This window comes from Zophobas morio, unplaced genomic scaffold (genome assembly GCF_036711695.1).
Source record: "Zophobas morio isolate AGI-343-1 ecotype UQ-CSIRO unplaced genomic scaffold, CSIRO_AGI_Zmor_V1 ptg000007l, whole genome shotgun sequence".
NCBI lineage: Eukaryota > Metazoa > Arthropoda > Insecta > Coleoptera > Tenebrionidae > Zophobas > Zophobas morio.
The window spans coordinates 1,842,502-1,869,699 of NW_026972112.1; the positions used below are offsets into that span (position 1 = coordinate 1,842,502).

A 27,198-nucleotide genomic window follows, 5' to 3' on the forward strand; every position below is an offset into this window, starting at 1 on the left:
TCCGAAAGCATCCAAACGCACCAGGAATAATCCAAAAGAGTCCGAAAGAGAGAATCACAAGAATCCAAAATAATCCGAAGGAAGAGAGTCGTAAAGAAAATGAAAGAATTTGAAGCATCTGGAAGAATCTGGAGGCATCTGGAGGAATCTGAAAGAATATGGAAGAATCTGAGGGAATCTGAAGGAATCTGGAGGAATCTGAGGGAATCTGGAGGAATCTGGAGGAATCTGAGGGAATCTGGAGGAATCTGGGGGAATTTGAAGGTATCTCAAAGAATCTGAAATAACATGAGAGAATCTTCGAGAACTTGTGAGAAGCTAAGAGAATCTAGAAAAATTTGGAAGAATCTGGTAAGAATTTGGAACAATCAACAAAGATCTGTAAGGAATTAAGGACCTGCAACGAAATCGAAAAACTGAAAAATTTAAAAATCGAAAAACCGAGAAGAAAATTCAAGATTTGAATTTTAAAAATCCAAAATTTGATTAAACAAATATTCAAAAAAACGAAAATCCGAAAAATTGTAAAACCGAAAAAACCAAGAAATCAAAAATTCGAAAATAGACTTCGAAAAATCAAAAAACTAAGAAACGAAATATACAAAAAGCGAAATACAAAAAGTCGAAAAGTTGAAAAACAGAAAAATCGGGAAATCGAAATAAAAAAAATTGAAAATTCGAATATCGAAAAGTCGAAAATTCGAAAAATCGAGAAAACGAAAAATTGAAAAAGAGAAAAGTAGAAAAAATTGAAAATTCTAAATCTCGAAAAATCGAAAATCGAGAAATGGAAAAAGCGAAAAGTAAAAAAATTGAAGACTCGAATTTCGATAAATGAACAAATTGAAAAAACAAAAACTCGAAACATGGAAAACCGAAAAATTGAAGATCTAAAAATCCAAAATCGAAAAACCAAATTACTCAAAAATTCGAAAACAGACTTCAAAAAATGGAAAAACCAAGAATCGAAATATACAAAAAGCGAAACATCAAAAGTCGAAAAGTTGAAAAATTGAAAAATAGAGAAATCGAAGTTAAAAAAAATTTAAATTCGAATATGAAGAAAGAGAAAATTCGAAAAATTGGAAAAACGGGAAATTGACAAAGAGAAAAGTAAAAAAATAAAAATTCGAACTTCGAGAAATGAATAAATCGAAAATCGAAAATTCGAAAAATCGAAAAATTGAAAATAGAGAAATAAAAAATTCGATTTATTAATCAAATATTCGAAAAAACGAAAATTGAAGAAACGAAAATTTAAAATTTGAAATATCGAAAATTCCAAAGTCGAATAAACAAAAATCCGAAAAATCGAAAAGCTGAAAATTCGAAAATCTAAAAATATACAAAAAGCGAAATATCAAAAGTCGAAAAATTGAAAAACTGAAAATTCGAGAAATCGAAATTAAAAAAGTTGAAAATTGGCATATCGAAATGTCGAAAATTCGAAAAATTGGAAAAATGAGAAATTGGAAAAGGGAAAAGTAGAAACAATTGAAAATTTGAAATATCGAAAAATTGAAAATCGAGAAATGGAAAAGCGAAAGTAAAAAAATTGAAAACTCGAATTTCGAAGAGCGGACAAATTAAAAATAGAAATTTAATAATCGAAAAACCTAGAATCGGAATTTCTAAAAATCGAAAATGTGTTACTATATTTTAAGTAAGGATTTGCCTTTGGCCTTTGGTTTGTAATGGACAACAGATCTTGAATTGGAGCTGAATTATTGGCTGCCTGCTTATCAGGCTAAAGTATATAGAAAAAGCTTAGGACTCTAAATTCTTTGTGACATCATACCGAAGCGGCAAAGTAAAAAAATTCAAAGCCAACTTAACATTGTTATCTTCCATAACAGCACGTTGCGTCTTGACAACTAAATCTAAGAAAATTATTTATTTAAAAATACAAAAAATATTCCAACAACACAGACAACTTTAAATTAAAAAGGCTTAACTAAACCCAAAAGTTCGAACAAACTTCCCTAAAATTCCACTGTGTAGAGATAGTAGCTACTTTGTGTTGATATTTCACCCAGCACAAAACGATAAAGATCAGCAAGCAGTTTTAGCGCGATGAGAGCCATTTTCATGAACTATAAAACACCACTTCGAGATAAATAAAATTAGTTCCTATTTCTCCCACTAAATTCGTACAACTTTTGAAAATTCATAACCAATTAAAGCTCACAACACGTGGCGCAAAATTATGTGTAATATTTGCTAAATAATGCAAAACTAGCTCTCACTTACAATATTCCGGAATTATTCGGCCTTAATTAACACAGCGTAGAATATCGCATGTTCTTACGCGAAAACACATTCTCGATCGATTATAAGTCACTCGAGAAATAGCTAAATCTTGAAGGACTTTTTATAATAACAGTCACAGCTCGGTTTTGACAGTCCAAATTTTTACTTAACTGTATTGTTTAAGGCAATTTTACTTTTGACAAATTGCTCTCCCGCTAGCAGGATGAAAGCTCATTAGCGGAAGCTCTCTGATTTTAATCAGATGATAAGAGCCCTTGTAAATTCACTGGAAACGCAACCGGAATCACAAAGTCAATACGTATTTTATTTGCCTTAAAACGCCCAGTTTTCAGTATTAATCAGAAGTAGAGCGGAAAACATTCTGTCGGATTGCAGTGAAAATATTTTCGCCATAAAGCCGGCACAGACCGTCAATGCCACCACAAATAGCTTAATTCCCCTCCTCGCAAGACCTCTGTTTACGAAACAAAATACATCATAACTCGGGCCATAACCCGGGTAAATTTATCGCCAGACAAAGGGAACAACCAAAGCGAACTTTGAAAAATTGGCATAAATCAGGCCACATTCGGCGCTGCATTAGTAGGCCGAAGTAAATTTTCCTAAAAGCTCAACTTTTTGCAGCGATTTTGTTTGTTACCTCGCTTAATCTTGTTTTGATCAATCTCACTAAAAAGATATATTGTGGTGGAGGCGCCAGGCCAAAACTTTTACAATAATACCACCCAATCAAACTTTTCGGGATTGAATGCGTATCGGGATATTCGGGAGACGCACGAGGAAAATGAATGCTTTAATGAAGTGTTTTTCGTTATTAATTGGATCGTGTTTATGAAGCGGGTAAAACAGGAAAGTTTCGAGGAGCTGAGTCGGGAATTTTTAAGTATTTGTTGATAGTAGTGGTTTTCCTTATACATCACTGGTTATTTTCGCTACTACTTACTTGATAACCTCGGAAATAAAAAATCAAAACTGATAAAACAAACGATAATTGCGTTTAAATAAGTGTCAGTCTAAATATAAAAACCCCTTAAATTAAATTCATTCATTCATCCATTCCATTTCAAGACAACCACTTCACTCTACATCAAAATGAAGTATTCACTGGCACTTTCAGTCTTCGTTGTGTCGCTGATTGGTACCTTTGTAAGGTTTTCACCACATTTCCTGTTATTTTATCTACATTTTTATCGTTGTTCCAGGGTCGGCCGTTCTTCACTGATCACGAAATAGAACTCTTCAAATCCAAATACAAATCCTGTATTGAAGAATCCAATGTGAATGCAAGTTACGCGGTTGCAATTATCGCAAATGCGGTCATAGAAAATGATGGAAATCTGAAAGAGTTTCTCTTTTGTGTTAACAAACAAAATGGACTTCAAGACGCTGATGGTAATTTTTTGAAAGATGCTTTAAGGCGAATAATGGAAGATCCGAGTTTACCCAGAAAGTATGTGGAAGATCTGGTTAACAAGTGTCCAGAAGCGTGTAAAGTGAATTGTACCCCACAGGAAAAGGCGTTCCAGTATATATTGTGTTTCCGAAGAACGTTTCTAAGAAGTGGAACACAGAAGCACAGTTAGGTTTATCTAAACTAAATAAATTATATGTTTTTCTATTTATAATTGGTGTTTTTATATTCAGTGTTTGCATGTGTTTTTGGTTTATGTTTCTTCTCATCTGGAATTGAATTTGTATTTCACTGGAAATATCTTTTGGACTTTTTTTAATTTTACATCCCGAGTAATTTCATGTTTTCTCGACATTTCATTATTCTTAGAACATGAAAAAAGTGGCCCCCCGTTTCCGTCTGTCTCTGTAACAATTTTTATTAGACAGATAATCTTCGAAACAACAAAACCAATTGTTGTCAAATTTTGTATGTATATTAGGAACACCATGTAGGTGGTAATATGCTAACCAAAATTTGGCTAAGCAGCCCACCAAGTCACCTTAAAAGATTCTGTGTTAAAATGATTTAATTGTTAAAGACAACGAAATTTTCCCTAAAAAATCCAAATTATGTGAGTTCGCCCAATAAAATGTTTTTTTCTAATATTTCTAGATTCTAGAAGAATATAGAAATCTCTAGAAAAATCTGAAAAAATCTGAAAGAGTCTGGAGGGATCTGAACCCATCTGGACAAAATTGAAAGGTGAAAAGTTCTAAGGGAATCTGAGAGAATTGGAAAAATTTGCAGGAATCCAAAATAATCTGAGACAATCTAAGGGAATCTGAGAGAATAAAAAAGAATCTGTGAGAATCTGAAGGAATTTGTGGCAGTCTGAGTGAATCTGAGAGAATTTGAAAGAATCTTACAGAACCTCGAAGAATCTTGAAGAATCTCGAAGAACCTAGAAGAATCTAGAAAAATTTAGAAGAATCTAGAAGCATCTAGAAAAATTTAGAAGAATCTAGAAGCATCTAGAAAAATCTAGAAGAATCTAGGAAAATCTGGAAGAATCTAGAGGAGTCTGCAGGGACTGCAACCATAAGAAAAATTTGAGAGAAATCTGAAAGATTCTGAAGGAATCTGAGAAAATCTGAGGCAACCTAGGAGAATTTGAGAGAATCTCTAATAACCTCAAAGAATCTAGAAAAATCTGGAAAAGTCTACAGGAATCTGAAAGGATCTGTAAGAATCAGAAACGGTTTGAATAGAACTGAAGAATTTGAAAGGATCTTGAGGATTTCTGACAGTGTGTTCGAACGAATCTGAAAGTATTAAAAAGACTGTGAAACAACCCGAAAGCATCGAAAATAACCCGGAATAATCCTAAAAAAAATCCAAAAAGAAGAATCGTAAAGAAAGTGAAAAAATCTAAATGAATCTAAAAAACATCTGGAGGGATCTGGGGGAAATTAAGGAAATCTGAGGGATCTAAGAGAATCTAAGGGAATCTGAAAGAAACCGAGGAGAATATGAAAGAATCTGGGAGAATCTGAGATAATCTGAGATAATGTAAAAGAATGTAGAAGAATATAAAAGATGTAGAAGATGCAGAAGGATGTAGAAGAATCTAGAAAAATCTGGAAGAATCTGGAAGAATTTGGAAAAGTCTACAGGGATTTGAAAGGATATGTGAGAATTTGAAACGATTTGAATGGAACTGAAAAATTTGAAAGAATCTGGAGGATTTCTGACGTTGTCTTCGAAAGAAATTGAAAGTATTAGAAAGAATCTGAAACAACCCGAAAGCATCAAAAATCACGCGGAATAATCCGAAAAAAATCGAAAGTATCTGAAAGAAAGAAGAATCATAAAGAAAATGAAAGAAGCTGAAAGAATCTAAAAAAAATCTGGAGGGATCTGGGAGAAATTAAGGAAATCTGAGGTATCTAAGAGAATTTAAGGGAATCTGAAAGAACCTGGGAGAATATGAAAGAGTCTGGGATAATGTGAAATAATCTGAGAGAATGTAAAAGAATGCAGACGAATGGAGAAGACTGTAGAAGGATGTAGAAGATGTAGAAAGAATCTGAAGAAATCAAATGGAATCTGAAAGAATTTGTGAAAATTTGGGGAAACCTGTGAGAATCTTAGAGAATTTAAGAGAATCTGGGAGAATCTACGAGAATCTCGAAGAATCTAGAAAATTCAATAAGCTTCTAGAAAAATCTGGAAGAATCTGGAAGAACTTGGAAGAGTCTGCAGAGGTCTGAAAAGATCTTTAAACATCTGAAATAATCTGAATAGAACTGAAAAATTTGTAAGAATCTTGAAGATTTCAGACGGTGTCTTCGAAAAAATCTGAAAGTATTAGAAATAATCTTAAACAATTCGAAAGCATCCAAAAGCACCTGAAATAATTCGAAAAATTCGAAAGTATCTGAAAAAAAGTACAAAAAGTAATCCAAAAGAATCCGAAAGGAAGAATCGTAGAGAAAGTGGAAGAAGCTAAAAGAATCTAAAAACAATCGGGAGGGATCTGGGGAAAATTAAGATAATCTGAAGGAAATAAGGGAGTCTGAGGGAATCTTAGAGAATCTGAGAACGTGGGAGTATATGAAAGAATATGGGAGAATCTGAGATAATCTGTGAGAATTGTAAAAGAATGTAGAAGGACGTAGAAAAGCGTAGAAGATGTAGAAGACGTAGAAGAATGTAAAAGAATCTAGAAAAATCTGGAGGAGTGTACAGATTCCAGAGCAATCTGGAAGAGTCTGCAGGGATCTGAAGCCATCTTGACAAGTTTGAAAGGATCTAGAAGGATTTTAAAACGAGCTGAAAGGTGAAAAATCCTGAGAGAATTTGAGAAATCTAAAGAAATTTGCCAGAATTTGAGGAAACCTCTGAGAATCTTAGAGAATCTAAAAAAATCTGGGAGAATCTAAGAGAATCTCGAAGAATCTAGAAAAATCTAAAAGCATCTAGAAAAATCTAGAAGAATCTGGAAGAATTTGGAAGAGTCTGCAGAGATCTGAAAAGATCTTTAAGGATCTGAAATAATCTGTATAGAACTAAAAAATTTGAAAGAATCATGTGGATTCCTGAAGGTGTCTTTGAAAGAATCGGAAAAAATTCGAAATAATCTTAAACAATCTGAAAGCATCCAAAAGCACCCAAATTAATCCAAGAAAAATCCAAAGAATTCTGAAAGAGAGAATGAGAAAGAATCCTACAGCATCCGAAAGGGCGAATCGTAAAAAATGAAAGAATCTTAAAGCGTCTGTAAGAATCTGAAAGAATCCGAGAGAATCTGTTAGAATCTGAGAAAATCTCAGAAATTTGGAAAGAATTTGACTGAATCTGAAGGAATTTGAGAGAATCTGAAAGCATCTGAAAGAATCTGGGGGAATCTAAGAGAAACTGGAAGATTCGCAGAAATTTGAGAGCAATCTGAAGGCATCTGAAAGAGTCTGAAGGAATCTGAAGGAATGTGAAAGAATCTAGGATAATCTGAGGGAACCTGTGAGAATCTGAGGGAATCTTAAAGAATCTGAGAGAATCTAAGAAAATCTCGAAGAATCTCAAAGAATTTAGAAGAATGTGCAGAGATCTGAAAAGATTTAAAATGATCTGAAAAGAACTGAAAATTTTGAAAGAATATTAAGGATCTCAGACGGTGTTTTTGAAGGAATCTGCAACAACTCAAAAGCATGAAAAAGCTGCCAGAATAATCCTAAAGAATCCGAAAGGAAGCTTTGCAAAGAAAATGAAAGAATCTGGAAAAATCTGGAAGGATCTGGGGAAAATTAAGAAATCTGAGGAAATCCAAGACAATCAGAGAGAATTTGAGAGAACCTGGGAGAATCAGAGGGAATCTGAGAAAATGTAAAATAATCTAGAAGAATGTAGAAGGGCGCAGAAGATGTAGAAGATGTAGAAGAATGCAGAATAATGTAGAAGAGTCTAGAATTATCTGGAAGAATTTAAAAGATTCTACAGGAATCTAAAAAATATCTGGAATAATCCGGAAGAATCTGTAGAAATCTGAGACCATCTTGAAAAGTTTGAAAGGATCTGTAAGGATTTTGAAACGAGCTGAAATGTGAAAAATTTCGAGAAATTCTAAAAGAATTTGGAGGAATCTGGGGGGTCTGAAAGAATCAAGGAAAATCCAAGTGAATCTGAGAATCTGGGAAAATCTCAAAGATTCGAAAATAATTTGACGAAATCAGAAGGAATTTGAGAGAATCTGAAAGCATCTAAAAGAATCTGAGGGAATAAGGAGATTCGCGCAAATCTGAGGGATTCGGAAAGAATCTAAAGCAATCTGAAGGAATCTAATGGAATCTAAAAAAGCCCGAAGGAATTTGAAAGAATCTGGGACAATCTGAGGGAGCCTGTGAGAATCTGAGAGAATATTAGAGAATTTAAGAGAATCTCGAAAAATCTCAAATAATTTCGAGGAACTTGAAAGAATGTACAGGAATCTGAACGAATTACAAGGATCTAAAAGGATCTGAATAAAACTGAAAATTTTGAAAGAATTATGTGGATTCCTGAAGATGTCTTTGAAGATATCTGAAAAAAAACGAAATGATCGGTAACAATCCGAAGGCATCTACAAGCACCCGAAATAATCCGAAAGAATATGAAAGAGAGAACGAGAAAAAATCCAATTGAATCCGAAAAGACGAGTCGTAAAAAATTAAAGAATCTTAAAGCATCTGTAAGAATCTAGAGGAAAATCTGAACGAATTTCAGAGAATCTGAGTGAATCTGTTGGAATGTAAGAGAAACTGGAAGATTCGCAGAAATCTAAGAGATTCAGAAAGAATCTAAAGCACTCTGAAGGAATATGAAGGAATCTGAAGGACTTTGGGATAATCTTAGGGAACCAGTGAGAATCTAAGATATTCTGAGAGAATCTAAGAGAATCTCAAAGAATCTCGAAAGATCTCGAAGAATTTGGAAGAATGTGCAGAGATCTTAAAGGATCCCAAGGATTTAAAATGATCTGAATAGAACTGAAAATTTTTAATCTTGAGGATGTAAAGACGGAAAAAGCCGAAAGCATCCAAAAGCACCCGGTATAAACCGAAAGAATCTGAAAGAGAGAATCAGAAAGCATGCAAAAGGAACCGACAGGAAGAAGAAAGTGAAAGAATTTGAAGGATCTGTGGGAATACGAGAAAATCTGAAAGAATTTGAGAGAATTTGAAAAAACCTGAGGGAGCCTAAACAAATCTGAGGAAATCTAAAGGAATCTGGAAGAATCTGAAAGAAACGGAAAAAATTCAAGTGAATCTGAAAGGAAGAATCAGAAAGAATCCAAAAGAATCCAACGGAAGAATCGTATAGAAAAGAAATAATTTGCATTTGAAAGAATCTGGAGGAATCTGAGGGAATCTAAAGGACTCTAAGAGAATCTGAGGGAATAAGAAATAATAAATCAGAAGACTCAGAAAGAATCAGAACGGATCGGAAGGAATCTGACAGAATCTCAGGGAATCTAGACGAATCAAGATAAACCTGGAAGATTCTATAACAATCTGCCAGGATCTGAAAGGATCTAACGCGATATGGAAAAATTTCTGAGGAAATCTGAGGGAATCCGAAAGAAATTGAGAGAATCTGAAAGAATCGAAAAAAATTTTAAACAATGTGTTTTTTTTTTTTAGAAGCATTAAGTCGGTCACAGCTACTTTCAGAGCTAGGAATTTGTTACAAAATTTATAAAAAACTTGATAATGACACTTTAGCGTCAAAACGTTGTAAAGAAAGTGAAACGAACACAACAGAAACTAAAGCAAATCTTTTCCGAAATTTTTGATAATATAATTAAGCAAATATTATATTTAAGTCCTGTAAAAGAATGAATAAGATAAGTTCACAGAAAACCTTCCAAACATTGTTTTAAATTACTTCATCCACAAATTCGACTACATCTAGAGATCCTATTCGCTTGATAAGGAATTTATCCATATCTTTCTTGTTAATAACCGGGAGTTTTTGGTTTATATTCATCGCTTCTCCGAGCCAGGAATGCTTTGAATTCCGTTAATAAATTCGGGCGCTTTTAGCAAGTATTCAATTCATAAACTACGTAGGAGTTGTAATTATTTATCATCTTTTCATGAAATAAGAAAGCGCACTGGCTCCCTAATAACGTACATTTGTTTCCTGAGGCATGAATTCGTAAAAAACTTTATTCACAGGGCAAACTTTAAATCAAAAATTTAAGAATCATGGTATAAAGAAAGAGGTAATAGATTTTGAAACCAAAATTGGCTTGTGTCTTTTCAAATCCTCATATTAATAACACAAAATCTGAATTAGTAGTGAAACGAATGTATAATGTGTTGCCTACCTCAATATAAACGTCGATTCATATTGATAAGTTTATCACCGTAACCTTTAACATTGCGAGCTCTTAATAACAAAGTTTCTCACTTATTAGACTCATTTAGTGCCACATAAACCCACAATGTATGTTCAAACCTTCATATTTTCGTTACTTGTAAGTATATTTCGCCCCTAACCAAACCATTTAACAAAGTTTTAATAACTAGTTGTATCATCTGGTTCACACTCAAAAGCAAATCTCTATACAAAGATACATCAACTGTTTCACGACGTCTGAAATTAACCCCACAAACGTGCGCATAGCGCACGACAAAAAATTCAAAAAGTTCCTGTTATGTGTCAACAAAGTGAACGGCATCCAACACACAAACGGAAGTTTCGCCAAAACCACGATAGAAGAAAAACTCTCCAGATACATCAAGTCTGCGGAAATAGTGACCAGTGTGGTCAATAACTGCACCCAAGAGCAAGAAACTCCGGAGGAATCGGCGTACCACTACGCCAAATGCATGCACGAACTTCTACCACCCGACGACGAAGGAACAATTAGACTGTCAATAATCAATTTCTATCAATAAACATGTCACACTCACGTGTCAAAATTGTCAAAATGGTCTAACTCATTCTAAATCGTTTGTATGAAATATTTAATTTTGTTTCTCTTCATTGTGGCCACAACAGGAATCCAAGTAAGTATCGGGGTACCGCAAGAGTCTGCACTGACCCGTTTTCTTCAGTTCTTTTGCGTGAAAGATGACTTCGTCGAACGCTATTCTGACTGCATAAACACATCCGGAGTAGACGAAGAAGACGCCAAGATGTTACAACATGGTAACATTGTCGACAAACCACAACTAAAACAATTCCTGTTTTGCATAAACCAACAAAACAATATTCAAGATCGAAACGGAAACTTCGACACAGATCTTCTTCGTCAGAAACTAAAGAACCCTATACTTAGCTCGGACCTGGTGGACACCCTCATCAACAAGTGCATTATACACCAAGCAACCCCTCAAGAATCCGCATACCAATTTTTAAAGTGCTCTCGGAGCTCGATCATGATTAACACCGACGTTTCATAACCTACCGAATAAAAGAACTTGTTCTTGTTTAAGATGTTTATTTATTTTGACTAGAGCTAGATAAGAATCTGCGTCACATTACAAACATTGTGAGTACACACTACAACAGTAGGAAAGAGATAAGATTGAAGGTTAGGACGGTAATGAGCGGCATGTGAAGAATCCCCTTGTTGTTGTGGGACTCCTGGTCGAGAAAATCGTCGTTTTCAGGGGGGTTTTGTTCCGTGTAGAAGTCGTCGAAGATGATGGCACTGTCGTTCTCTTCACGGGCCAACCCATACAGCAGTCCCCCACAAACCAACGGGGTCCCCAAAATAAACTGAGCCCCGTCCTGCTCAATCGTCAGATCCGTGACTTCTACGCTTGCAGCACTTACCTGATCGTCGAGAAGCGTGACGTAGGTGCAATTCTCCGTCGTGTTGTAGCTACTGACGATTTCGATGTAGTCAGGACCGGCTTGAGCGGTGGCCACTTCGACTATATTTTCGCCCAAAGAGTCGGTTTGCTTTAGAGTGATTTCAACCCCGTTTGCTTCCACTTTAATGTTGACACCATCGACGAGTCGTTGGAGGTGGTTGAAAACGAACTTGTGTAGAGCGAGTTGTTGGGGGCCTACGAAAACACCTACAGAGATATTTTGGTTTAAGCTATCACTGATGTTGGTGAAGATGTTTCTGAATTTTTCGACGGCGTAGACGTCGGGGGTGGTGATGTTCAAAGCTTGGTATAGAGTCAAGGCGGATTTTTTGGACCACCCGTTTTGTGTCAAGATTTTCATGAAGTCGGGGGAGGGTAGTTTTTCGGTGAATTCTCGTACGATGTCTCTAGCGGCAGTGTAGACCTGGGTGATGCTCTTATCTGACACTTGTAAAGCTGCATTTACACTCTCTTCACTATAGTTGCCTTGTCTGAGGATGTTGTAGATGTCGTCATAGTCGTCTAAGCTTACAGCGACCCAAAACTCCGGAGGAATTGATAAAGAATTGACGACCTCACTAACCTGGGATCTTGTCAATTCCAACTTTGTCGTCAATTCGCGATAAAAATAACCAAATTCTATATTCAAACTAGTCAAGAGTTTCTCCAAATTGTCAACAGTGTACACTTCAGTGATGTCGTAAAAATTGAACACTTGTTGTAGTTGATTTTGGTCATACGTGTCGAGTTTGCTCAACTGGATGATATCCCTCGTCGTGATATCGTGCGCTTCTAAACTATTATCCAACAAGTAGGTCAAAATAGCCGGGATTTTTTCCTCCCGAAGAGACAGCTTGAGTTGAACTAGATACCCATGGTCGTCTTCCCCCTGCACCACACCCACAGCCACCACAACTACCAACAACGTCTTCAAATCCATGTTCAATTTACCTAAAACCCATTCAACAATTGCAACAGTGTTGGTTAAATTCCAAGAACTCTTACCACTCGCTTATCACTAAAGTCACATGAGCTTCGAGCTCAAGCAATGACATAACATTAACCGAATGAAAAAATACCGGAGTAATTTATCAGTGTATGTTGTGCAAACAATTAGAGGCGAATCCCACAAAGGTCTAACGACGTAGAGCCAAGGTTTATCGACGAAAAATGAACAGATTTATGTACGAACGATAAATTTTTGACGCTCGCTATAAACAATCTGCGGAAGAACGGGGCTTTATCGGTGTTATTTTTCACTTTTTCCGGAAATAAATAGAGGGATTGGGGAGATGATCGTGAGTGGAGATGAGAGGGAATTTGTTGGAGGCCGCGGCCGGTGTGGAAGGAATGTTTGGGAATTCTTAAATGAAAAATACACAGTGCGTGGTAAGAGTTTGCGATGGCGCGATTAGAATCAAGAGGAGGCTTAATAACGGGCCGGATTGTTTGGGTGGGAATTGAAACTGAAATTGAAAAAGGTGCTGTTTTTCTTGCTCGAGTGAATACGTGACCTAGTTTTAGATCCATTCCAGTGTGTGTGGAATTTGTTGAATACCCAATTTAGTTTGAAAATTTTACAAAATCTGTCTTGTTTTTTTAACTAGTCCGGTTGCCAAAAGTGGAACTTATTATCTCTGAAGGACAAATTTTAGCCGCTTCCAAATTAAGTAACACGTAGCTGAATTATCTCAATGTTTGTCAGAAGCACATACACACCTGGAAATGTACGCATTTACCGAACTGGAGTGTTAAATTAACTTAAATTTTGACAGGTCGTTTAAAATTGTAGCTAGTGTTAGTTAGACAATGTTGAAAAGTTTGCGTTTTAAAATGTAGCCCAAAAATTGTAAAATGTATGATTTTATCAAAGACCAGTAGTGAAAACACAAGAAAAAGTAAATTGAAGTAAAGAGCAAATTTGCTAGGTTAGATTCTTGTTTGTTAAATGAAAAGTTGGTATTCGAGCTACATACTTAACTTCGACTGTTTATGTTTATACTTCGAAAGAATTCGATTAACACGTTCAGATTGTAAAAATCGAGAGCAGCATGCATTTGTGTTAAAAGAAAACGAAATTTGAATGATTTTTTCCCAAAAAACTAGATGTCTAGAGTAAATAGTCATAAAGGGGAAAGGATTCACAAAAGGACAAATTTTGAGTTTCAGTGTTAAATTGAAAAATGTTATTATACAATTTTAATTTTTTCGTCAAAAATCTGGGACGTCTAGCGTAAAAATCAAGCGTTGGAGTATGTTATTTTATCAAATTTTAGTAACATTTACTAATGTAAATTTTGGAGATGTCGTCATCTTGTTATTGGTGGGGAGCTAAATTTTCAGTATCGTTTTCCCATCTAGACGATACTCTTAATACACATATAAAATTTGACAACAATCGGTCCAGTAGTTTCAGAAATTATCTGCTTGATACACAGAATAACAGACAGACAGACGGAAACGGGAGGCATATTTTTTCGTAGTCTAGGGGTCATGAAACGTTGAAAAAAAATGAAAGTATTCAGTCGCCCGATTACAATACTTCCTTGGCTTACTCTCAGAAAGTAAAAAACACTTTCTTTCAATATCCTCTCAGATTTCTTCCGATTCCTTCTAATTCTTTCTTATTCTTTCCAAATCATTGTTACATATTCCCTCAAATTTTCTCAGATTCCCTCAGATTCCTCCAGATTCTTAAAGTTTTTTCTAGTTTCTTCTAAATTCCTTGAAATCCCATCAGATTCTTCTAGATTCTTTTATATTCGTCTAGATTGCCTAAGATTATTCCGATTCCTATCGATCCCTCCTGATTCCTTCTGATTCTTCCTAATTCTGTGTTATATTTTCTCTCAGATTCCCGAAGATTCCTCCAGATTCTTACAGATGCTTTCAGATCCTTTCACATTCCTACAAATTCTTCCAAATTCATCCAGATATTTGCAAATTTTTTTATATTTTCTTAGATTTTTCTAGATTCTTGGAGATTCTCTAACATCCTCTCAGATTCTCTCAAATTCCCTCAGATTCTCTTAAAATTTTTCAACTCGCTCGCTACAAAATCTTTCAGATCCTTTCAAATTTTTCCAGATCGCTTTAGTTCCGTTGAGATCCGTAGACTGTTCTAGATTCTGCCAGTTTTTTTTTTAATTCTTCTAGATTCTTTCAAATTTCATCAGATTCTTCTATATTTAGCTAGATTCTTTTAGATTCCTCTAGACTGCGTAAGATTATACCAGATTTCTTCCGATTCCTTCCAATTCCTTCTTATTCTTTCCAATTCTGTGTTACATATTCCCTCAGATTTTCTCAGATTCTCTTAGATTCTCCCAGATTCCCGAAGATTTCTTCAGATTCTTACAGATGGTTTTAGATACTTTTATTTTCCGTATGATTCTCCCTTTCGAATTTAGATCATTTCAGATTCTTACAGTTCCTTTCAGATCCCTGCAGATTCTTCCAAATTTTTCCAGATTCTTGCAGATTTTTTAGATGTTCTTAGATTTTTATAGATTCTTGGAGATTCCTTAGATTTTCTCAGATTTCCGTAGATTTCCTCAGATTCTTCAGATTTTTTCCAATTCTCTCAAATTCTCTCACAGTTTCTCAGAATTTTTAAGTTCCTTACACATTGTTTTAGATCCATTCAAATTTTTCCAGAACGCTTTAGTCCCTTTCGGATCGCTAGACTGTTCTAGATTATTCCAGCTAGATTCTTCTAAATTCTTTCAAATTCCATCAAATTCTTCTAGGTTTATTCGTCTAGATTGCCTAAGATTCTCTCAGATAATTCCGATTTTTTCCGATCCCTTCTGATTCTTTTCAATTTTGTGTTACATATTCTCTCAGATTCCTTTCATTTTCTTTATGAATCCCCTTTTCGAAATCAGATGATGTCAGATCCTTACAGATCCTTTCACAATTCTCCAGATTATTCCAAATTCTTCCAAATTCTTGCAGATTTTTTTAGAGTTTCTTAGATTTTTCTAGATTCTTGGAGATTCTCCCACATTCTCTCAAACACTCTTGGATTTTCTCAGATTCCCATAGATTCTCTCAGATTCCTGCAGATTTTTTCCGATGCTCTCAAATTCGCTCAGATTCTCTCAGAATTTTTCAACTCCCTTCAAACTGTTTCAGATTTTCTCAGATTCTCTTAGATTCCCTAAGATTCCCGAAGATCCCTCCAGATTCTTACAGATGCTTTTAGATCCTTTCATTTTCTTTATGATTCTCCCTTTCGAATTCAGATCATCTCAGATTCTTACAGATCCTTTCAGACTCCTGCAAACTCTTCTAGATTCTTGCTCGGATTTTTCTAAATTCTTGGAGATTTTCTCACATTCTCTCAGATTCCCATAGATTCTCTCAGATTCTCATAGATTCTCTCAGATTTTTTCCGATTCTCTCAAATTCCCTCAGATTCTCTCAGAATTTTTCAGCTCCCTACAAACTCTTTCAGATTCTTTAAAATTTTCCAGATGGCTTTAGTTCCTTTCAGATCCGTAGACTGTTCTAGATTCTTCCAGTTTTTTTTTTATTTTTTATTTTTTTTTTTATTTTTTTTTCTTGATTCTTCTAGATTCTTTCAAATTTCATCAGATTCTTCTAGGTTTATCATATTATTTTAGATTCGTCTAGATTTCCTAAGATTATCTCAGATTTCTTTCGATTCCTTCTTATTTTTTCCTGTTCTGCGTTACATATTCTCTCAAATTTTCTCAGATTTTCTTTGATTTCCTAAAATTGCCAAAGATTCATCCAGATCCTTACAAATCCTTTCAGATCCCTAAAGATTTTTTCAAATTTTTCCAGATTCTTACAGATTTTTTTTAGATTTTATTGGAGATTCCCTCACATTCTCTCAGATGGCTTCAGATTTTTTCCGGTGCTCTCAAATTCCCTCAGATTCCCGCAGAATTTTTCAGCTCCCTACAAACTGTCTCAGATCCTTTCAAATTTTTCCAGATCGCTTCAGTTCCTTTCAGATCGGTAGGCTGTTCTAGATTTTTCCAGTTTTTTTCCTAGATTCTTTCAAATTCCATCAGATTCTTCTAGGTTTATCTAGATTCTTTTAGATTCGCATTCCCTAAGTTTCTCTCAGATTTCTTAAAATTCTTCCCGATTCCTTCTGTTTCTTTCCGATTCGTTCCAATTCTGTTACATATTCCCTCAGATATTCTCAGATTCTCTTAGAATACAACAGATTCTTACAGATGCTTTCAGATCTTTTCATTTTCTTTATGATTCTCCCTTTCTAATTCCGATCATCTCAGATCCCTATAGATACTTCCAAATTCTTGCAGATTTTTTTAGATTTTTATAGATATTTCTAGATTCTTGGAGATTCTTGGAGATTCTCTCACATTCTTTCAGATTTTCTTAGTTTCTCTCTGATTCCCACAGAATCTCTTAGATTCTTATAGATTCTCTCAGATGATCATAGTTTCTCCCAGATTCTTTTATATTTTTCCCATTCTCTCAAATTCCCTCAGATTCTCTCAGAGTTTTTCAACTCCCTACAGACTGTTTCAGATCCTTTCAAATTTTTCCAGATCCGCAGACTGTTCTAGATTTTTCCAGTTTTTTTCTAGATTCATTCAAATTCCCTCAGATTCTTCTAGGTTTATCTAGATTCTGTTAGAATCTTTTAGATTGCCTAATTGCTCTCAGACTTCTTTCGATTCCTTCTGATCTCTTCTGATTCTTTCTAATTCTGTGTTACATATTTCCTCAGGTTCCCGAAGATTTCTCCAGATTCTTACAGATGCTTTCACATCCTTTCATTTTCTTTATGAGTCTCCCTTTTAAATTTAGATCATGTCAGATCCTTACACTTCCTTTCAGATCCTTCCAGATTTTTCCAATTTTTTTTTAGATTGTCTTAGATTTTTCTAGATTCTTAGAGATTCTCTCACATTCTATTAGATTCTCTCAAATTCCCATTGGTTCTCTCAGTTTCCCTCAGAGTTTTTCCGATTCTCTCAAATTCACCCAGATTCACTCAAAATTTTTCAGCTCCCTATAAACTGTTTCAGATCGCTTTAGTTCCTTTCAGATCCGTAAACTGTTCTAAACTCTTCCCGTTTTTTGAAATTCCATCAAATTCTTCTAGGTTTTTCTAGATTCTTTAAAATGCGTCTAGATTGCCTAATATTATCTGAGATTTCTTTAGATTCCTTTTAATCCCTTCTGATTCTTTCTAATTCTTTCCAATTCTGTATTACATATTATTCCCTTAGGTTTTCTCAGTTTGTCTTAGATTTCCTCAGATTTCCAAAGATTCCTCCAGATTCTTACAGATGTTTTCAGATCCTTTCATTTTCGTTGTCATTCGCCCTTTCAAATTCGAATCCTCTCCCAGGTCCTTACAGATCCTTCAACATCCCTGCAGATTCTTCTAAATTTTTCCAAATTCTTGCAGGTTTTTTTAGATTTTCGTATTTTTTCTAGATTCTTGGAGATTCTCTCACATTCTCTCAGACTCTTTTGGTTTCTCTCTGATTGCCATAGACTCATTCAGATTCCCATAGATTCTCTCTAATTCCCATAGATTCTCTCAGATGCCTATAGATTCTCTGATTCTTTCAGATTTTTTCCGATTCTCTCTAATTCCCTCAGATTCTCTCAGAATTTTTCAACTCCCTGGAAACTGTTTCAGATACTTTCGAATTTTTCCAGGCTGTTCTAGATTCTTCCAGTTTTTTTGTAGATTCTTTCAAATTCCATTAGATTCTTCTAGGTTTATTTAGATTCTTTTAGATTCATCTAGCTTGTGTTACATATTTCCTCAGATTTTCTTTGATTTCCTCAGGTTCCTGAAGATTCCTCTAGATCCTTACAGAACTTTTCAAATCCCTGCAAATTCATCTAGATTCTTGCAGATTTTTGTAAATTGTATGCCTGTATTTCTGGCGAATCTTCCAAGTTATGTCAATTCCGACACGTGCAGTGTAATACTAATAAAAAAACACTGGAGTGTACCGTTCTTCAGATATATAATTAATGAAAGTCACGGTTTAGGATAAAAAAAGAAGTCACCTAGTCAGCGTTTCGAACGCGAGATGTTGTTCCTAAATATAAAAACTGCCACAGACGACAGATAGTCGGAAACGAGGGACCAGTTTTTTCGTAGTGTAGGAGTCATGAAATGTCGATAAATCATGAAAGTAGCGAATGACTTAAACTCAGGAAATAAAAATAAAAATTCCAAAGATATAGTGGTTTCGGAGATTACCTGTCTAATAAAAATCCATACAGACCACAGACAGACTTCCTTACCTTACGTCCATGAACTAAAAAGACTCATTTAGTGCAACAGGTCCTATTTACATTCTTAACCTAGGAATGAACCCACACATCTGAATAAGGTCACCTCGGATTAAAGCAAAGAATGCACAAGAAAATATTATTATAATTTAAAGGAAGTTTACCATACCTATTTACAAGATAAAATGCTTAACTGCACAATCGAGAATGCACAAGAAACAACTCCTAAAATCAACAAACGTAACAAAAAGGAAAATGTTGACTTTCATTGTTTGTAAATCTGAGGATTTTTCAAAAACTATTTATTTACCAATTCATGACCATATTGGAAACTAAATACTCCACATCCAAACCCTCTTTACATAACAACAATCCTCCCATCTCCAAAACATCTAATTACTGGGAATATTCCAAAGAACCTCACTGACCCACTGAACAAAACTCTCTAAACCCTCTCCAAGCAAACTTAATCCCTCAACAGACCCATTTCTTTACAACACCTCGCCACTAATTCATTATTTACCAAGACAATAAATCACCGCCGACACTGACTGTCAGCAGATGAAATAAAGAAACTTCTAAATCCTCACCCAGTATTGTTTTTACCATGAAAGTTTCCGCCAGGGTTAAGGACGAGTGGCTCCAAATCCCGTGCAGAGACGGTAATTTATTTTACAACCCAACTCTTTGCCTTTATTTTCCGGGCTATCACCAGACGACGACTCTTATCAACCGCAGCCACATGTTTGTGTTTAAAAGATAACATTTTTAGGGACCAATACAGTGCGATGGCTGGGCGAAGAGGCTTGGAGAAAGTACCAGAAGCTGTTACTAGGCATCAAAATCGATGAAGACGACATCATTAATGTCATACAGGAGGTGCGTAAAACGAGGGGCGGGGCGCTGCTGGACCCGGATGACGTCATCGTGGAGGTGCTGGATAACGACGACTTCGTCAACATTGGTAAATCAACAAAAATCTATTTCAAATAACTACGAATTGTGTTAAAACGACTGCGTTTTGCTGCCACTTTAAATACACGTGTGTATTACGGGTTGCCTAGCGCGCATGAATTTTGTAGGGTGTTATTAATACAAAATGGTTTCAGTGTTAACCACGGACACCCAGGTCAATGTTGGGGCGATTCCCGACGAGCTCAAACACGTTCTCGAACCTGTGTATCCTTCTCATAACCATTTTTCACCATTTTCGCTACAATATAGATAATAGATCTTCCACGCCGCTTCCACATCATTTTTGTTTTTTTTTCTCGTCGTTCATAAACATGATTTAGAGCCGAAACAAGCGGGAGAAATTCGTTAACTTATGCCAAAGGTTGAACGTAAGTCATAAATATTAAAATTGCTATTAACGCAACACCTTCCACTGCATTAAAAACAACCATAAACTTTAGGATAGAGCGAAGTCTAAAACACGAAATAAAATTATCCCATGTTTTATTCATATTTGTCGCTTTTTATTTTTCCTTAATGGAAGTAACTCAAGCCCCAGCAATTTTTTACCGGCGGAAAACGTAAGCACGTTTTATTCCCCTTTTTACTATTATTACCACAGTACACATTTTTGCAGTATGTCTTCGTGGACGGCTCCAATTTAACCACCGAGCTCTTGGTTAACTTAGGCAATGGCGACTTTAAGATTAAACTGTCGAAAGAGGCCATCAACAACGTCATGAAGTCTCGCTCCCTCGTGGAAACCTTCCTCGAGGAGAATCGCAACGTCTACGGGGTCACCACGGGAATAGGGAGCTTCCACAGCGTCTACATTCCACCTGAAAAACTTAAGTGAGTCGTGGCACTTTGCATAAACCGCGGCTAATAAAACGAACCTTTCTCGACTTTATTTGCGTCATAACCGTAGCCAAAATTTATTAAAAAGCTGACGGTTGTATAAGAAACTAAGTTTGCAAGAGGTATGGCGAAATTAAATTTTCCTCCAGGATTCAGTAACGTTTACACGAAGTGGCTTGACTGAAATTTAAAATGTGGCGGGAAATATGACGTCATCGTCGTTATTATCCTACTACAAAATTTTTATGAAACCTGTACAATACCAAAATTCTCCAACTTGAATAAGCTCGAGTTATTTATGAATAATCTCCTTTGTAATTCCTTTTAAATCAAAATTTACAGCACAAGCTACTAATTAACTTTTTAATTAACTATTTAATATAACAAATTGCGTACCATCCTTTTTCCCCAATCTCCATAACGCTCCATTATTCCAGCGACCTCCAGCAAAACTTAATCAGATCGCACGCCGCTGGCGTAGGTAATCCCTTAAGCCCTGCAAGAACCAGGATGTTGCTCGCATTAAGGATTAACGTCCTAGCAAAGGGATACAGCGGGATATCCTTAAACACACTGCAGGGCCTCATCGACGCATTTAACGGTATTTAATTACTCTGAGACAATGGGAATTTTAATCATTGCTCTACAGCTTCATGCTTATCATGGGTACCCGAACAGGGATCGGTCGGAGCCAGCGGGGACTTGGCCCCTTTGGCACACTTGGCCCTCGGGATCATGGGAGAAGGAAAGATGTGGAGTCCCAAGACGGGCTGGGGAGACGCCAGGGAGGTAAGCTTGAATTTCGCGCCCCAGTGTCACGTGGCACGACCAATCGATAACGTGATTGGCGCAGCGGTGTCAATCTAACCTCACTTTGCGTTTGAAATGTCTCCAGGTACTGAAACTCAACGGTTTAAAGCCGCTGGTTCTGGGCCCCAAAGAAGGGGTGGCGCTAGTCAATGGGACCCAGCTGATTACGAGTATCGGAGCGGAGGCGGTGGAGCGAGCGCAACGCATAGCCAAACAGGCCGACGTGGTGGCGGCGCTTACCCTAGAGGTGTTAAAGGGCACCTCAAGGGCTTTCGATTCAGATGTCCAGAAAATCCGGCCGCACAAGGGACAAATCGCCGTGGCTCAACGACTAAGGGCTTTGCTGCATTCGGACACTTACCCGTCGGAAATTGCAGGTATCTAGGGTTTTTTTGTGTGCGAGTTTGGGGAAACTGGTTTTGTAGAGAGCCACCGGTTTTGTAATCGGGTCCAGGATGCCTATACCTTGAGGTGCTGTCCGCAGGTTCATGGGATTGTGCACGACACGATCGAGTTTGTTCAGCAGATAATTAGGACTGAGATGAATAGTGGCACTGATAACCCTGTATCCTTTGTAAAAGGGGTTGCATAAATTGGGGGGTGGTAACCCTCTGTGAGAAAATTTGAATTGTAGACTATGTATAAGGTTTTTAACAGTGGGGTAGATTGTTTTTGCGGATCGGGGTGAAATCATCTCCGCGGGTAACTTCCATGGGGAATACCCGGCCAAAGTTCTGGACTTTCTGAGTATAGCGGTACATGAATTGGCCTCCATGAGCGAAAAAAGAACTGAGCGCCTCGTCAATCCAGGTAATTCCATCGCAAGAGAATTGTAGTTGAGTCATCCTTGGAAAGGACTTAGCATGTCGTTGATTAATTAAACCAAACTATTTTTTTTCCATAGCGCAAAATAAGTGTTAAGCGACTCATTGGAATCATGACAGATAAAACACAAAAGTCAACATTGATAAATGCACTATAAATAAGGTTACAATAAAATAATGGTGGCTATTTTTAGATAAATGTAAAAATAAAGCATAATTACGCAAGGATAATTAGCTAAGTCAGACCACTCAAAAATAACGTGCTTGAATAATTGTACAACTTATTAATAAATCCTTAAGGTGTACTGCCATAAAAATCGGGACTGACGGCAGACAGACAGACAGACAGACAATAAACGTTATTATTATTATTATTATTATAGCACTCAGTGGTTTGCCCGCCTACCTCGTCGAAGACGGCGGCATCAACTCCGGTTTCATGATCGCCCATTGCACAGCAGCAGCACTAGGTCAGACTCCCACATTTCCTCAACCCCCAGGTCTCAACTTTCCCTTTTTTCGCCACAGTATCCGAAAACAAGGTCATCTGCCACCCCTCTTCCGTCGACAGCATGAGCACAAGCGCCGGCCAAGAGGATCACGTTTCCATGGGGTGCTTCGCAGCCCGGAAGGCTCTCCAGGTCCTCGAGAATGTGGAGCACGTCATCGCCATAGAGCTTCTGGCGGCTTGTCAAGCTATCGAGTTTCTACGCCCCTTGAGGACCACCGTGCCCCTTGAAGACGTCTATGCCACAGTGAGGAACGTGGTGAAGCCGTGGGATAAGGACCGCTTCATGGCGCCGGAAATCGAATCCGTGAAGAAGCTCTTGGTTGAAAACAAGATATGGAACGCCGTGAGGCACCACATGATGTTCTACCACGCTCCAGAGGTGAGTGGGTCGTGGTTGTAAGTTTAGATTCTAAAGGGTTTTAGGAGCAAGAGACGAGGGTGTTCAGTCCTACGACGACAAGTCTGAGGGAGGAAAGGGCCAGACCGAGGAGCAACACAAGGGGTGCTTTGAAGAGAAAGAGTTGTGATTGATGAGGGTGTTAATAAAGGTTGTTGAAATTGAGTGGGTGTTTTCTTTACAATGGCGCCACCTAGTTTGAGGAGGCGTTACGTCCGGCGACGCTCGATACTTGATTGGGTACAGCGTTCTGTACTACGCACTATTGATTTTTAATTTTTACACGAAATTTGTGTCATCTTCATCGGTTTTATAATATAATCCGTCTCAGGACCCAAAACCGACCCTTTCATCCCAGCTGCCGGTCGTCTGTTTGCTTTTAATAACCCCCGAAAATCGAACCCTCCCTTGTTTATCAAGCCTCTGTTGTTTCAACAGACATAACACACTCCCCCCCTTAATTGTAAATAATAACGTTGTATCTCCGTTTCCGTATCGCGTGTTCTATCAACGTCAGGACCGAGTTCTGGGATAGTTTAACAGTTTAATTAAAGCATCTCGACGTGACAGGCCCGGTAATTTATCAACGGAAAAATTCCTCTAATGATAAGGGTGCGAAATGGGAATGCGGGTTGAAGTGCAGATTATGACATGATGTAGCGGCACGCTACAAACGGTGAGGCGATAAGGATCGATGCCTGATGTGGCGTCGAACTTTTAACTTTTTTGTGGCTGTTTAGTCGCAGGGTTGGAAAAATTTTAGTAGGGATGAAGCGGTACAATGATGGGGAGATGGGGTAATTTGGATGGAAATTGGGCTACGTGGAGATATTATTCAAACAAGGAGAGGTGGTTGAGGAGGATTAGCTGGGATTCTTGGCCTTGATGATGGGATTAATAAGTTTAATTTGCGGATGTTGCTCGGGTTGAGGGTCGTGACCCGCGAACGGGTTCGGTGGCGGATATGAAAAAAAAGCAATAAGAGGAGTATGTAGAGGGTGAAATGAGGAACTGTATGCGATGATTCATGATTATCAACCGTCTAAAGTTTGGCGGTGTTTTGAAAGATAATGTAGATTACCAAAATGAAAAAAAAACTGTCGGAAAATACGAAATTGGTATGAAGTTATTTATACGGAACTTGTTTCGGTCCTGCAGCACAGCTACTAAAACAAGTTTAATTGGTTAAATAAATTATAAAGTTTGATTCTGCGATTTTTTGTTGACATTTACAAATTCCAATAAAAAACCTCCAAGATTCTCTTTCGAAAACTAAACGGAAATCCCCAACGGCTTTTTTTAATTATTTTAAAAATAAAACAAGTGGCTAGAAGATTGTTTTATAATCAAAAACAGAGGGACTAAGAAGTCTCAAGATTTTTTTCAAGTTCTTGCAAAATTAAAGACATTGTTTCACATATTTTAGAAAAACACTATCGGTTTCTAAGATCTTTTTTAATCCTTTCAAACACAAAACACCAGGAATAAAACTAAATGACCTAGAAGATCCTTTCATATTCAAAAATAAAGCTCCCCAAGATTTTTTCAAATAAATAATACTTACAAAAGCAGAAGGGGCATTTAAGATCTTTTCAAAATCTTCCAAAAACAAGACGCCAGGAACCCCCAAGTTCCTTCCAAATTCTTTTGAAATGAAAACACAAGATACTTCACCTCTTTCATTTTATTAAAGAAGGACATTAGGCGTCCCCAAGACCTTTTCAGGCTTTTTAAAAAAGAAAACAGGAATTCTAAAGATCTCTTCAAATTATTTCAAAGATAAAACACAACTGGCCCAGAAGATTCTTTCACATTCAAAAATAAAGAACCCCATGATTTTTTCAAATTAAAAATATTTACAAAATCACTTCTTTTAATTACTGTACTACTATTAATCCTTTTCGTCCTTTTTGTCTTTTTCGTCCTTTTAGTCCTTTTCGTCCTTTTCGTCCTTTCAGTCCTTTTAGTCCTTTTAGTCCTTTTAGCCCTTTTCGTCCTTCGAGACCTTTTAATCCTTTTCGTCCTTTTCGTCTTTTTCAATCAATCAATACTTTATTGATGTTAAAAACTTACAAATACAGTTTACTCAAGTTACATAATAAATTAAACCAATAAACTATTAAAATTTCTACAACGAAGATAATCCTCAAAACTATATATAAAAACAATTCATAATAAGAAAAGTTTTGAGTTTTTTTTAAATATATTTTTCGTCGTTTTAGTCCTTTTAGTCCTTTTCGCCTTTTCGTCCTTTTCGTCCTTTTAGTCCTTTATGTTATTTTCGTCCCTTTCGTTCTTTTCGCCTTTTTAGTCCTTTTTGTCCTTTTCGTCCTTTTCGTCCGCTGTTCTAATTCATAATTCGTACAAATCAACATATCCTTCATATCCTTTTAATACTTTTAATCTTTTTATTAATTTTAATCCTTTTAATACCTTTAGGGCCGGTTTATAGAAGCGCGAGTTAAATATTTAATCCTCGATTAATTTAACACTGGATTAAAATGAGGAATGGGAGCTCGTGATTGGTTAAAACCTGCACGTCGCCTAGCAACGAACCTCAATTAAAAGTTAATCGCGAATTAACTTTAACTTCGGTTTCTATAAACCAGGTCTTAATCCTTTTAAAACTTTTAACCCTTTTAATATTTTTAATCCTTTTAGTACTTTTATTATTAATCATTTTGAACCTCTTTGTCCTTTTCGTCCTTTCCGTCCTTTTGGTCCTTTTCGTCCTTTTCGTCTTTTTCGTCCTTATCGTACTTTTCGTCCTTTTCGTCTTTCCCGTTCTTCTTGTCCTTTTCATCCTTTTCTTCCTTTTTGTCCTTTCCGTCCTTTTCGTCCGTTCCTTCCTTTTAGTCCTTTACGTTTTTTTCGTCCTTTTCGTCCTTTCGTCTTTTTCGTCCTTTTTGTCCTTTTCGTCCTTTTCGTCCTCTGTTCTAATTCATAATTCGTACAAATCAACATATCCTTCATATCCTTTTAATACTTTTAATCCTTTTATTAATTTTAATCCTTTTAATACTTTTAACCCTTTTAATACTTTTAATCCTTTTATTATTAATCATTTTAATCCTCTTTATCCTTTTCGTCCTTTCCGTCCTTTTGGTCGTTTTCATCCTATTCGTCTTTTTCGTCCTTATCGTACTTTTCGTCCTTTTCGTCTTTCCCGTTCTTTTTGTCCTTTTCATCCTTTTCGTCCTTTCCGTCCTTTTCGTCCGTTTCTTCCTTTTAGCCCTTTTCGTTCTTTTCGTCCTTTTCGTCCTTTCCTCTTTTTCGTCCTTATCGTACTTTTCGTCCTTTTCGTCTTTCCGTTCTTTTTGTCCTTTTCGTCCTTTCCGTTCTTTTCGTCCTGTTAGTCCTTTCGTCCTTTTAGTCCTTTTCGTCCTTTTCGTCCTTTTGGTTTTTTTCGCCCTTTTCGTCCTTTTAGTCCTTTTAGTCCTTTTCGTCCTTTTCGTCCTTTGCGTCCTTTTCGTCTTTCTCGTCCTTATTGTACTTTTCGTCCTTTTCGTCTTTTCCGTCCTTCTTGTCCTTCTCATCCTTCTCGCCTTTCTCGTCCCTCTTGTTCTTCTCGTCCTTTCGTCCTCTTGTCCTCTCAGCCTCTCGGCCTCTCGTCCTCTCATCCTCTCATCATTTCATCCTTTCATCTGTTCATCCTTTTATTTTTTTTATTATTTCCTTTTTTTCATTCTTTCCATCCTTATCATCCTGTTCATCCTTTCCATCCCCTTCATCTTTTTCATCCGTTTCATGCTTTACATCCTTTACATCCTTTTCATCCTTTTTATCCTTTTCATCCTTTTTATCCTTTTCATCCTTTTCATCTTTTTCATCCTTTTCCGTCCTTTTCGTCCTTTGAGTCCTTTTAATCCTTTTCGTCCTATTCGTCCTTTTCATCCTTTTTCTTCTTTTCTTCATTTTATGTTCTTGTCGTCCTTGTTGTCCTTATCATCCTTGTCGTCCTTGTCGTCCTTATCGTCTTTGTCATCCTTGTCGTCCTTGTCTTCCTTGTCGTCTTTGTCGTCCTACTCGTTCTTCCCGTCCTTTTCGTCCTT

At 36.6% G+C, this 27,198-nt stretch overlaps 4 protein-coding genes across 8 annotated transcripts; 3 read left to right on the forward strand and 1 right to left on the reverse strand.

Annotated features, from left to right (window-relative positions):
• The first annotated feature begins 3,363 nt into the window (after positions 1-3,363).
• Positions 3,364-3,854, forward strand: LOC135124680 (uncharacterized). The gene is made up of 2 exons (XM_064049912.1): positions 3,364-3,417; positions 3,474-3,854. The coding sequence occupies exons 1-2, from the start codon at positions 3,364-3,366 to the stop codon at positions 3,852-3,854; spliced, it is 435 nt and encodes a 144-aa protein (XP_063905982.1).
• A 6,205-nt stretch (positions 3,855-10,059) lies between these two features.
• On the forward strand, positions 10,060-11,141 carry LOC135124681 (uncharacterized). The gene is made up of 3 exons (XM_064049913.1): positions 10,060-10,178; positions 10,231-10,596; positions 10,762-11,141. The coding sequence occupies exons 1-3, from the start codon at positions 10,146-10,148 to the stop codon at positions 11,107-11,109; spliced, it is 747 nt and encodes a 248-aa protein (XP_063905983.1). The 5' UTR covers positions 10,060-10,145; the 3' UTR covers positions 11,110-11,141.
• LOC135124202 (uncharacterized) lies at positions 11,134-18,874 on the reverse strand. 4 transcript variants are annotated; one of them, XM_064049108.1, is made up of 3 exons: positions 12,532-12,863; positions 11,486-12,477; positions 11,134-11,440 (listed from the first exon to the last, which is right to left on the reverse strand). In XM_064049108.1, the coding sequence occupies exons 2-3, from the start codon at positions 12,464-12,466 to the stop codon at positions 11,210-11,212; spliced, it is 1,212 nt and encodes a 403-aa protein (XP_063905178.1). In that variant the 5' UTR covers positions 12,467-12,477; positions 12,532-12,863; the 3' UTR covers positions 11,134-11,209. The 4 variants fall into 4 exon arrangements, with proteins under 4 accessions (XP_063905178.1, XP_063905177.1, XP_063905176.1 ...); XM_064049107.1 differs by lacking the exon at positions 12,532-12,863 and adding an exon at positions 18,856-18,874 and having other exon boundaries at positions 11,134-12,477; XM_064049106.1 differs by lacking the exon at positions 12,532-12,863 and adding an exon at positions 18,805-18,874 and having other exon boundaries at positions 11,134-12,477.
• A 479-nt stretch (positions 18,875-19,353) lies between these two features.
• On the forward strand, positions 19,354-23,311 carry LOC135124204 (histidine ammonia-lyase-like). 2 transcript variants are annotated; one of them, XM_064049109.1, is made up of 13 exons: positions 19,354-19,454; positions 19,565-19,756; positions 19,902-19,971; positions 20,291-20,327; positions 20,384-20,598; positions 21,042-21,205; positions 21,254-21,393; positions 21,500-21,791; positions 21,840-21,979; positions 22,080-22,224; positions 22,622-22,708; positions 22,767-23,128; positions 23,173-23,311. In XM_064049109.1, the coding sequence occupies exons 1-13, from the start codon at positions 19,400-19,402 to the stop codon at positions 23,278-23,280; spliced, it is 2,007 nt and encodes a 668-aa protein (XP_063905179.1). In that variant the 5' UTR covers positions 19,354-19,399; the 3' UTR covers positions 23,281-23,311. The 2 variants fall into 2 exon arrangements, with proteins under 2 accessions (XP_063905179.1, XP_063905180.1); XM_064049110.1 differs by having other exon boundaries at positions 19,356-19,454; positions 20,300-20,327.
• The last annotated feature ends 3,887 nt before the right edge of the window (positions 23,312-27,198 follow it).

Coding starts and splice junctions, on each gene's coding strand:
- LOC135124680 (XM_064049912.1), top strand. CDS start 3,364: ATGAAGTATTCACTGGCACTTTCAGTCTTCGTTGTGTCGCTGATTGGT. Junction 3,418..3,473: donor TGTCGCTGATTGGTACCTTT/GTAAGGTTTTCA, acceptor TCGTTGTTCCAG/GGTCGGCCGTTCTTCACTGA.
- LOC135124681 (XM_064049913.1), top strand. CDS start 10,146: ATGTATGTTCAAACCTTCATATTTTCGTTACTT. Junction 10,179..10,230: donor CCTTCATATTTTCGTTACTT/GTAAGTATATTT, acceptor TTTAATAACTAG/TTGTATCATCTGGTTCACAC. Junction 10,597..10,761: donor TGTCAATAATCAATTTCTAT/CAATAAACATGT, acceptor CGTTTTCTTCAG/TTCTTTTGCGTGAAAGATGA.
- LOC135124202 (XM_064049107.1), bottom strand. CDS start 12,466: ATGGATTTGAAGACGTTGTTGGTAGTTGTGGTGGCTGTGGGTGTGGTG.
- LOC135124204 (XM_064049109.1), top strand. CDS start 19,400: ATGAAAGTTTCCGCCAGGGTTAAGGACGAGTGGCTCCAAATCCCGTGC. Junction 21,980..22,079: donor ATAGTGGCACTGATAACCCT/GTATCCTTTGTA, acceptor ACAGTGGGGTAG/ATTGTTTTTGCGGATCGGGG. Junction 22,709..22,766: donor TTGCACAGCAGCAGCACTAG/GTCAGACTCCCA, acceptor TTTTCGCCACAG/TATCCGAAAACAAGGTCATC.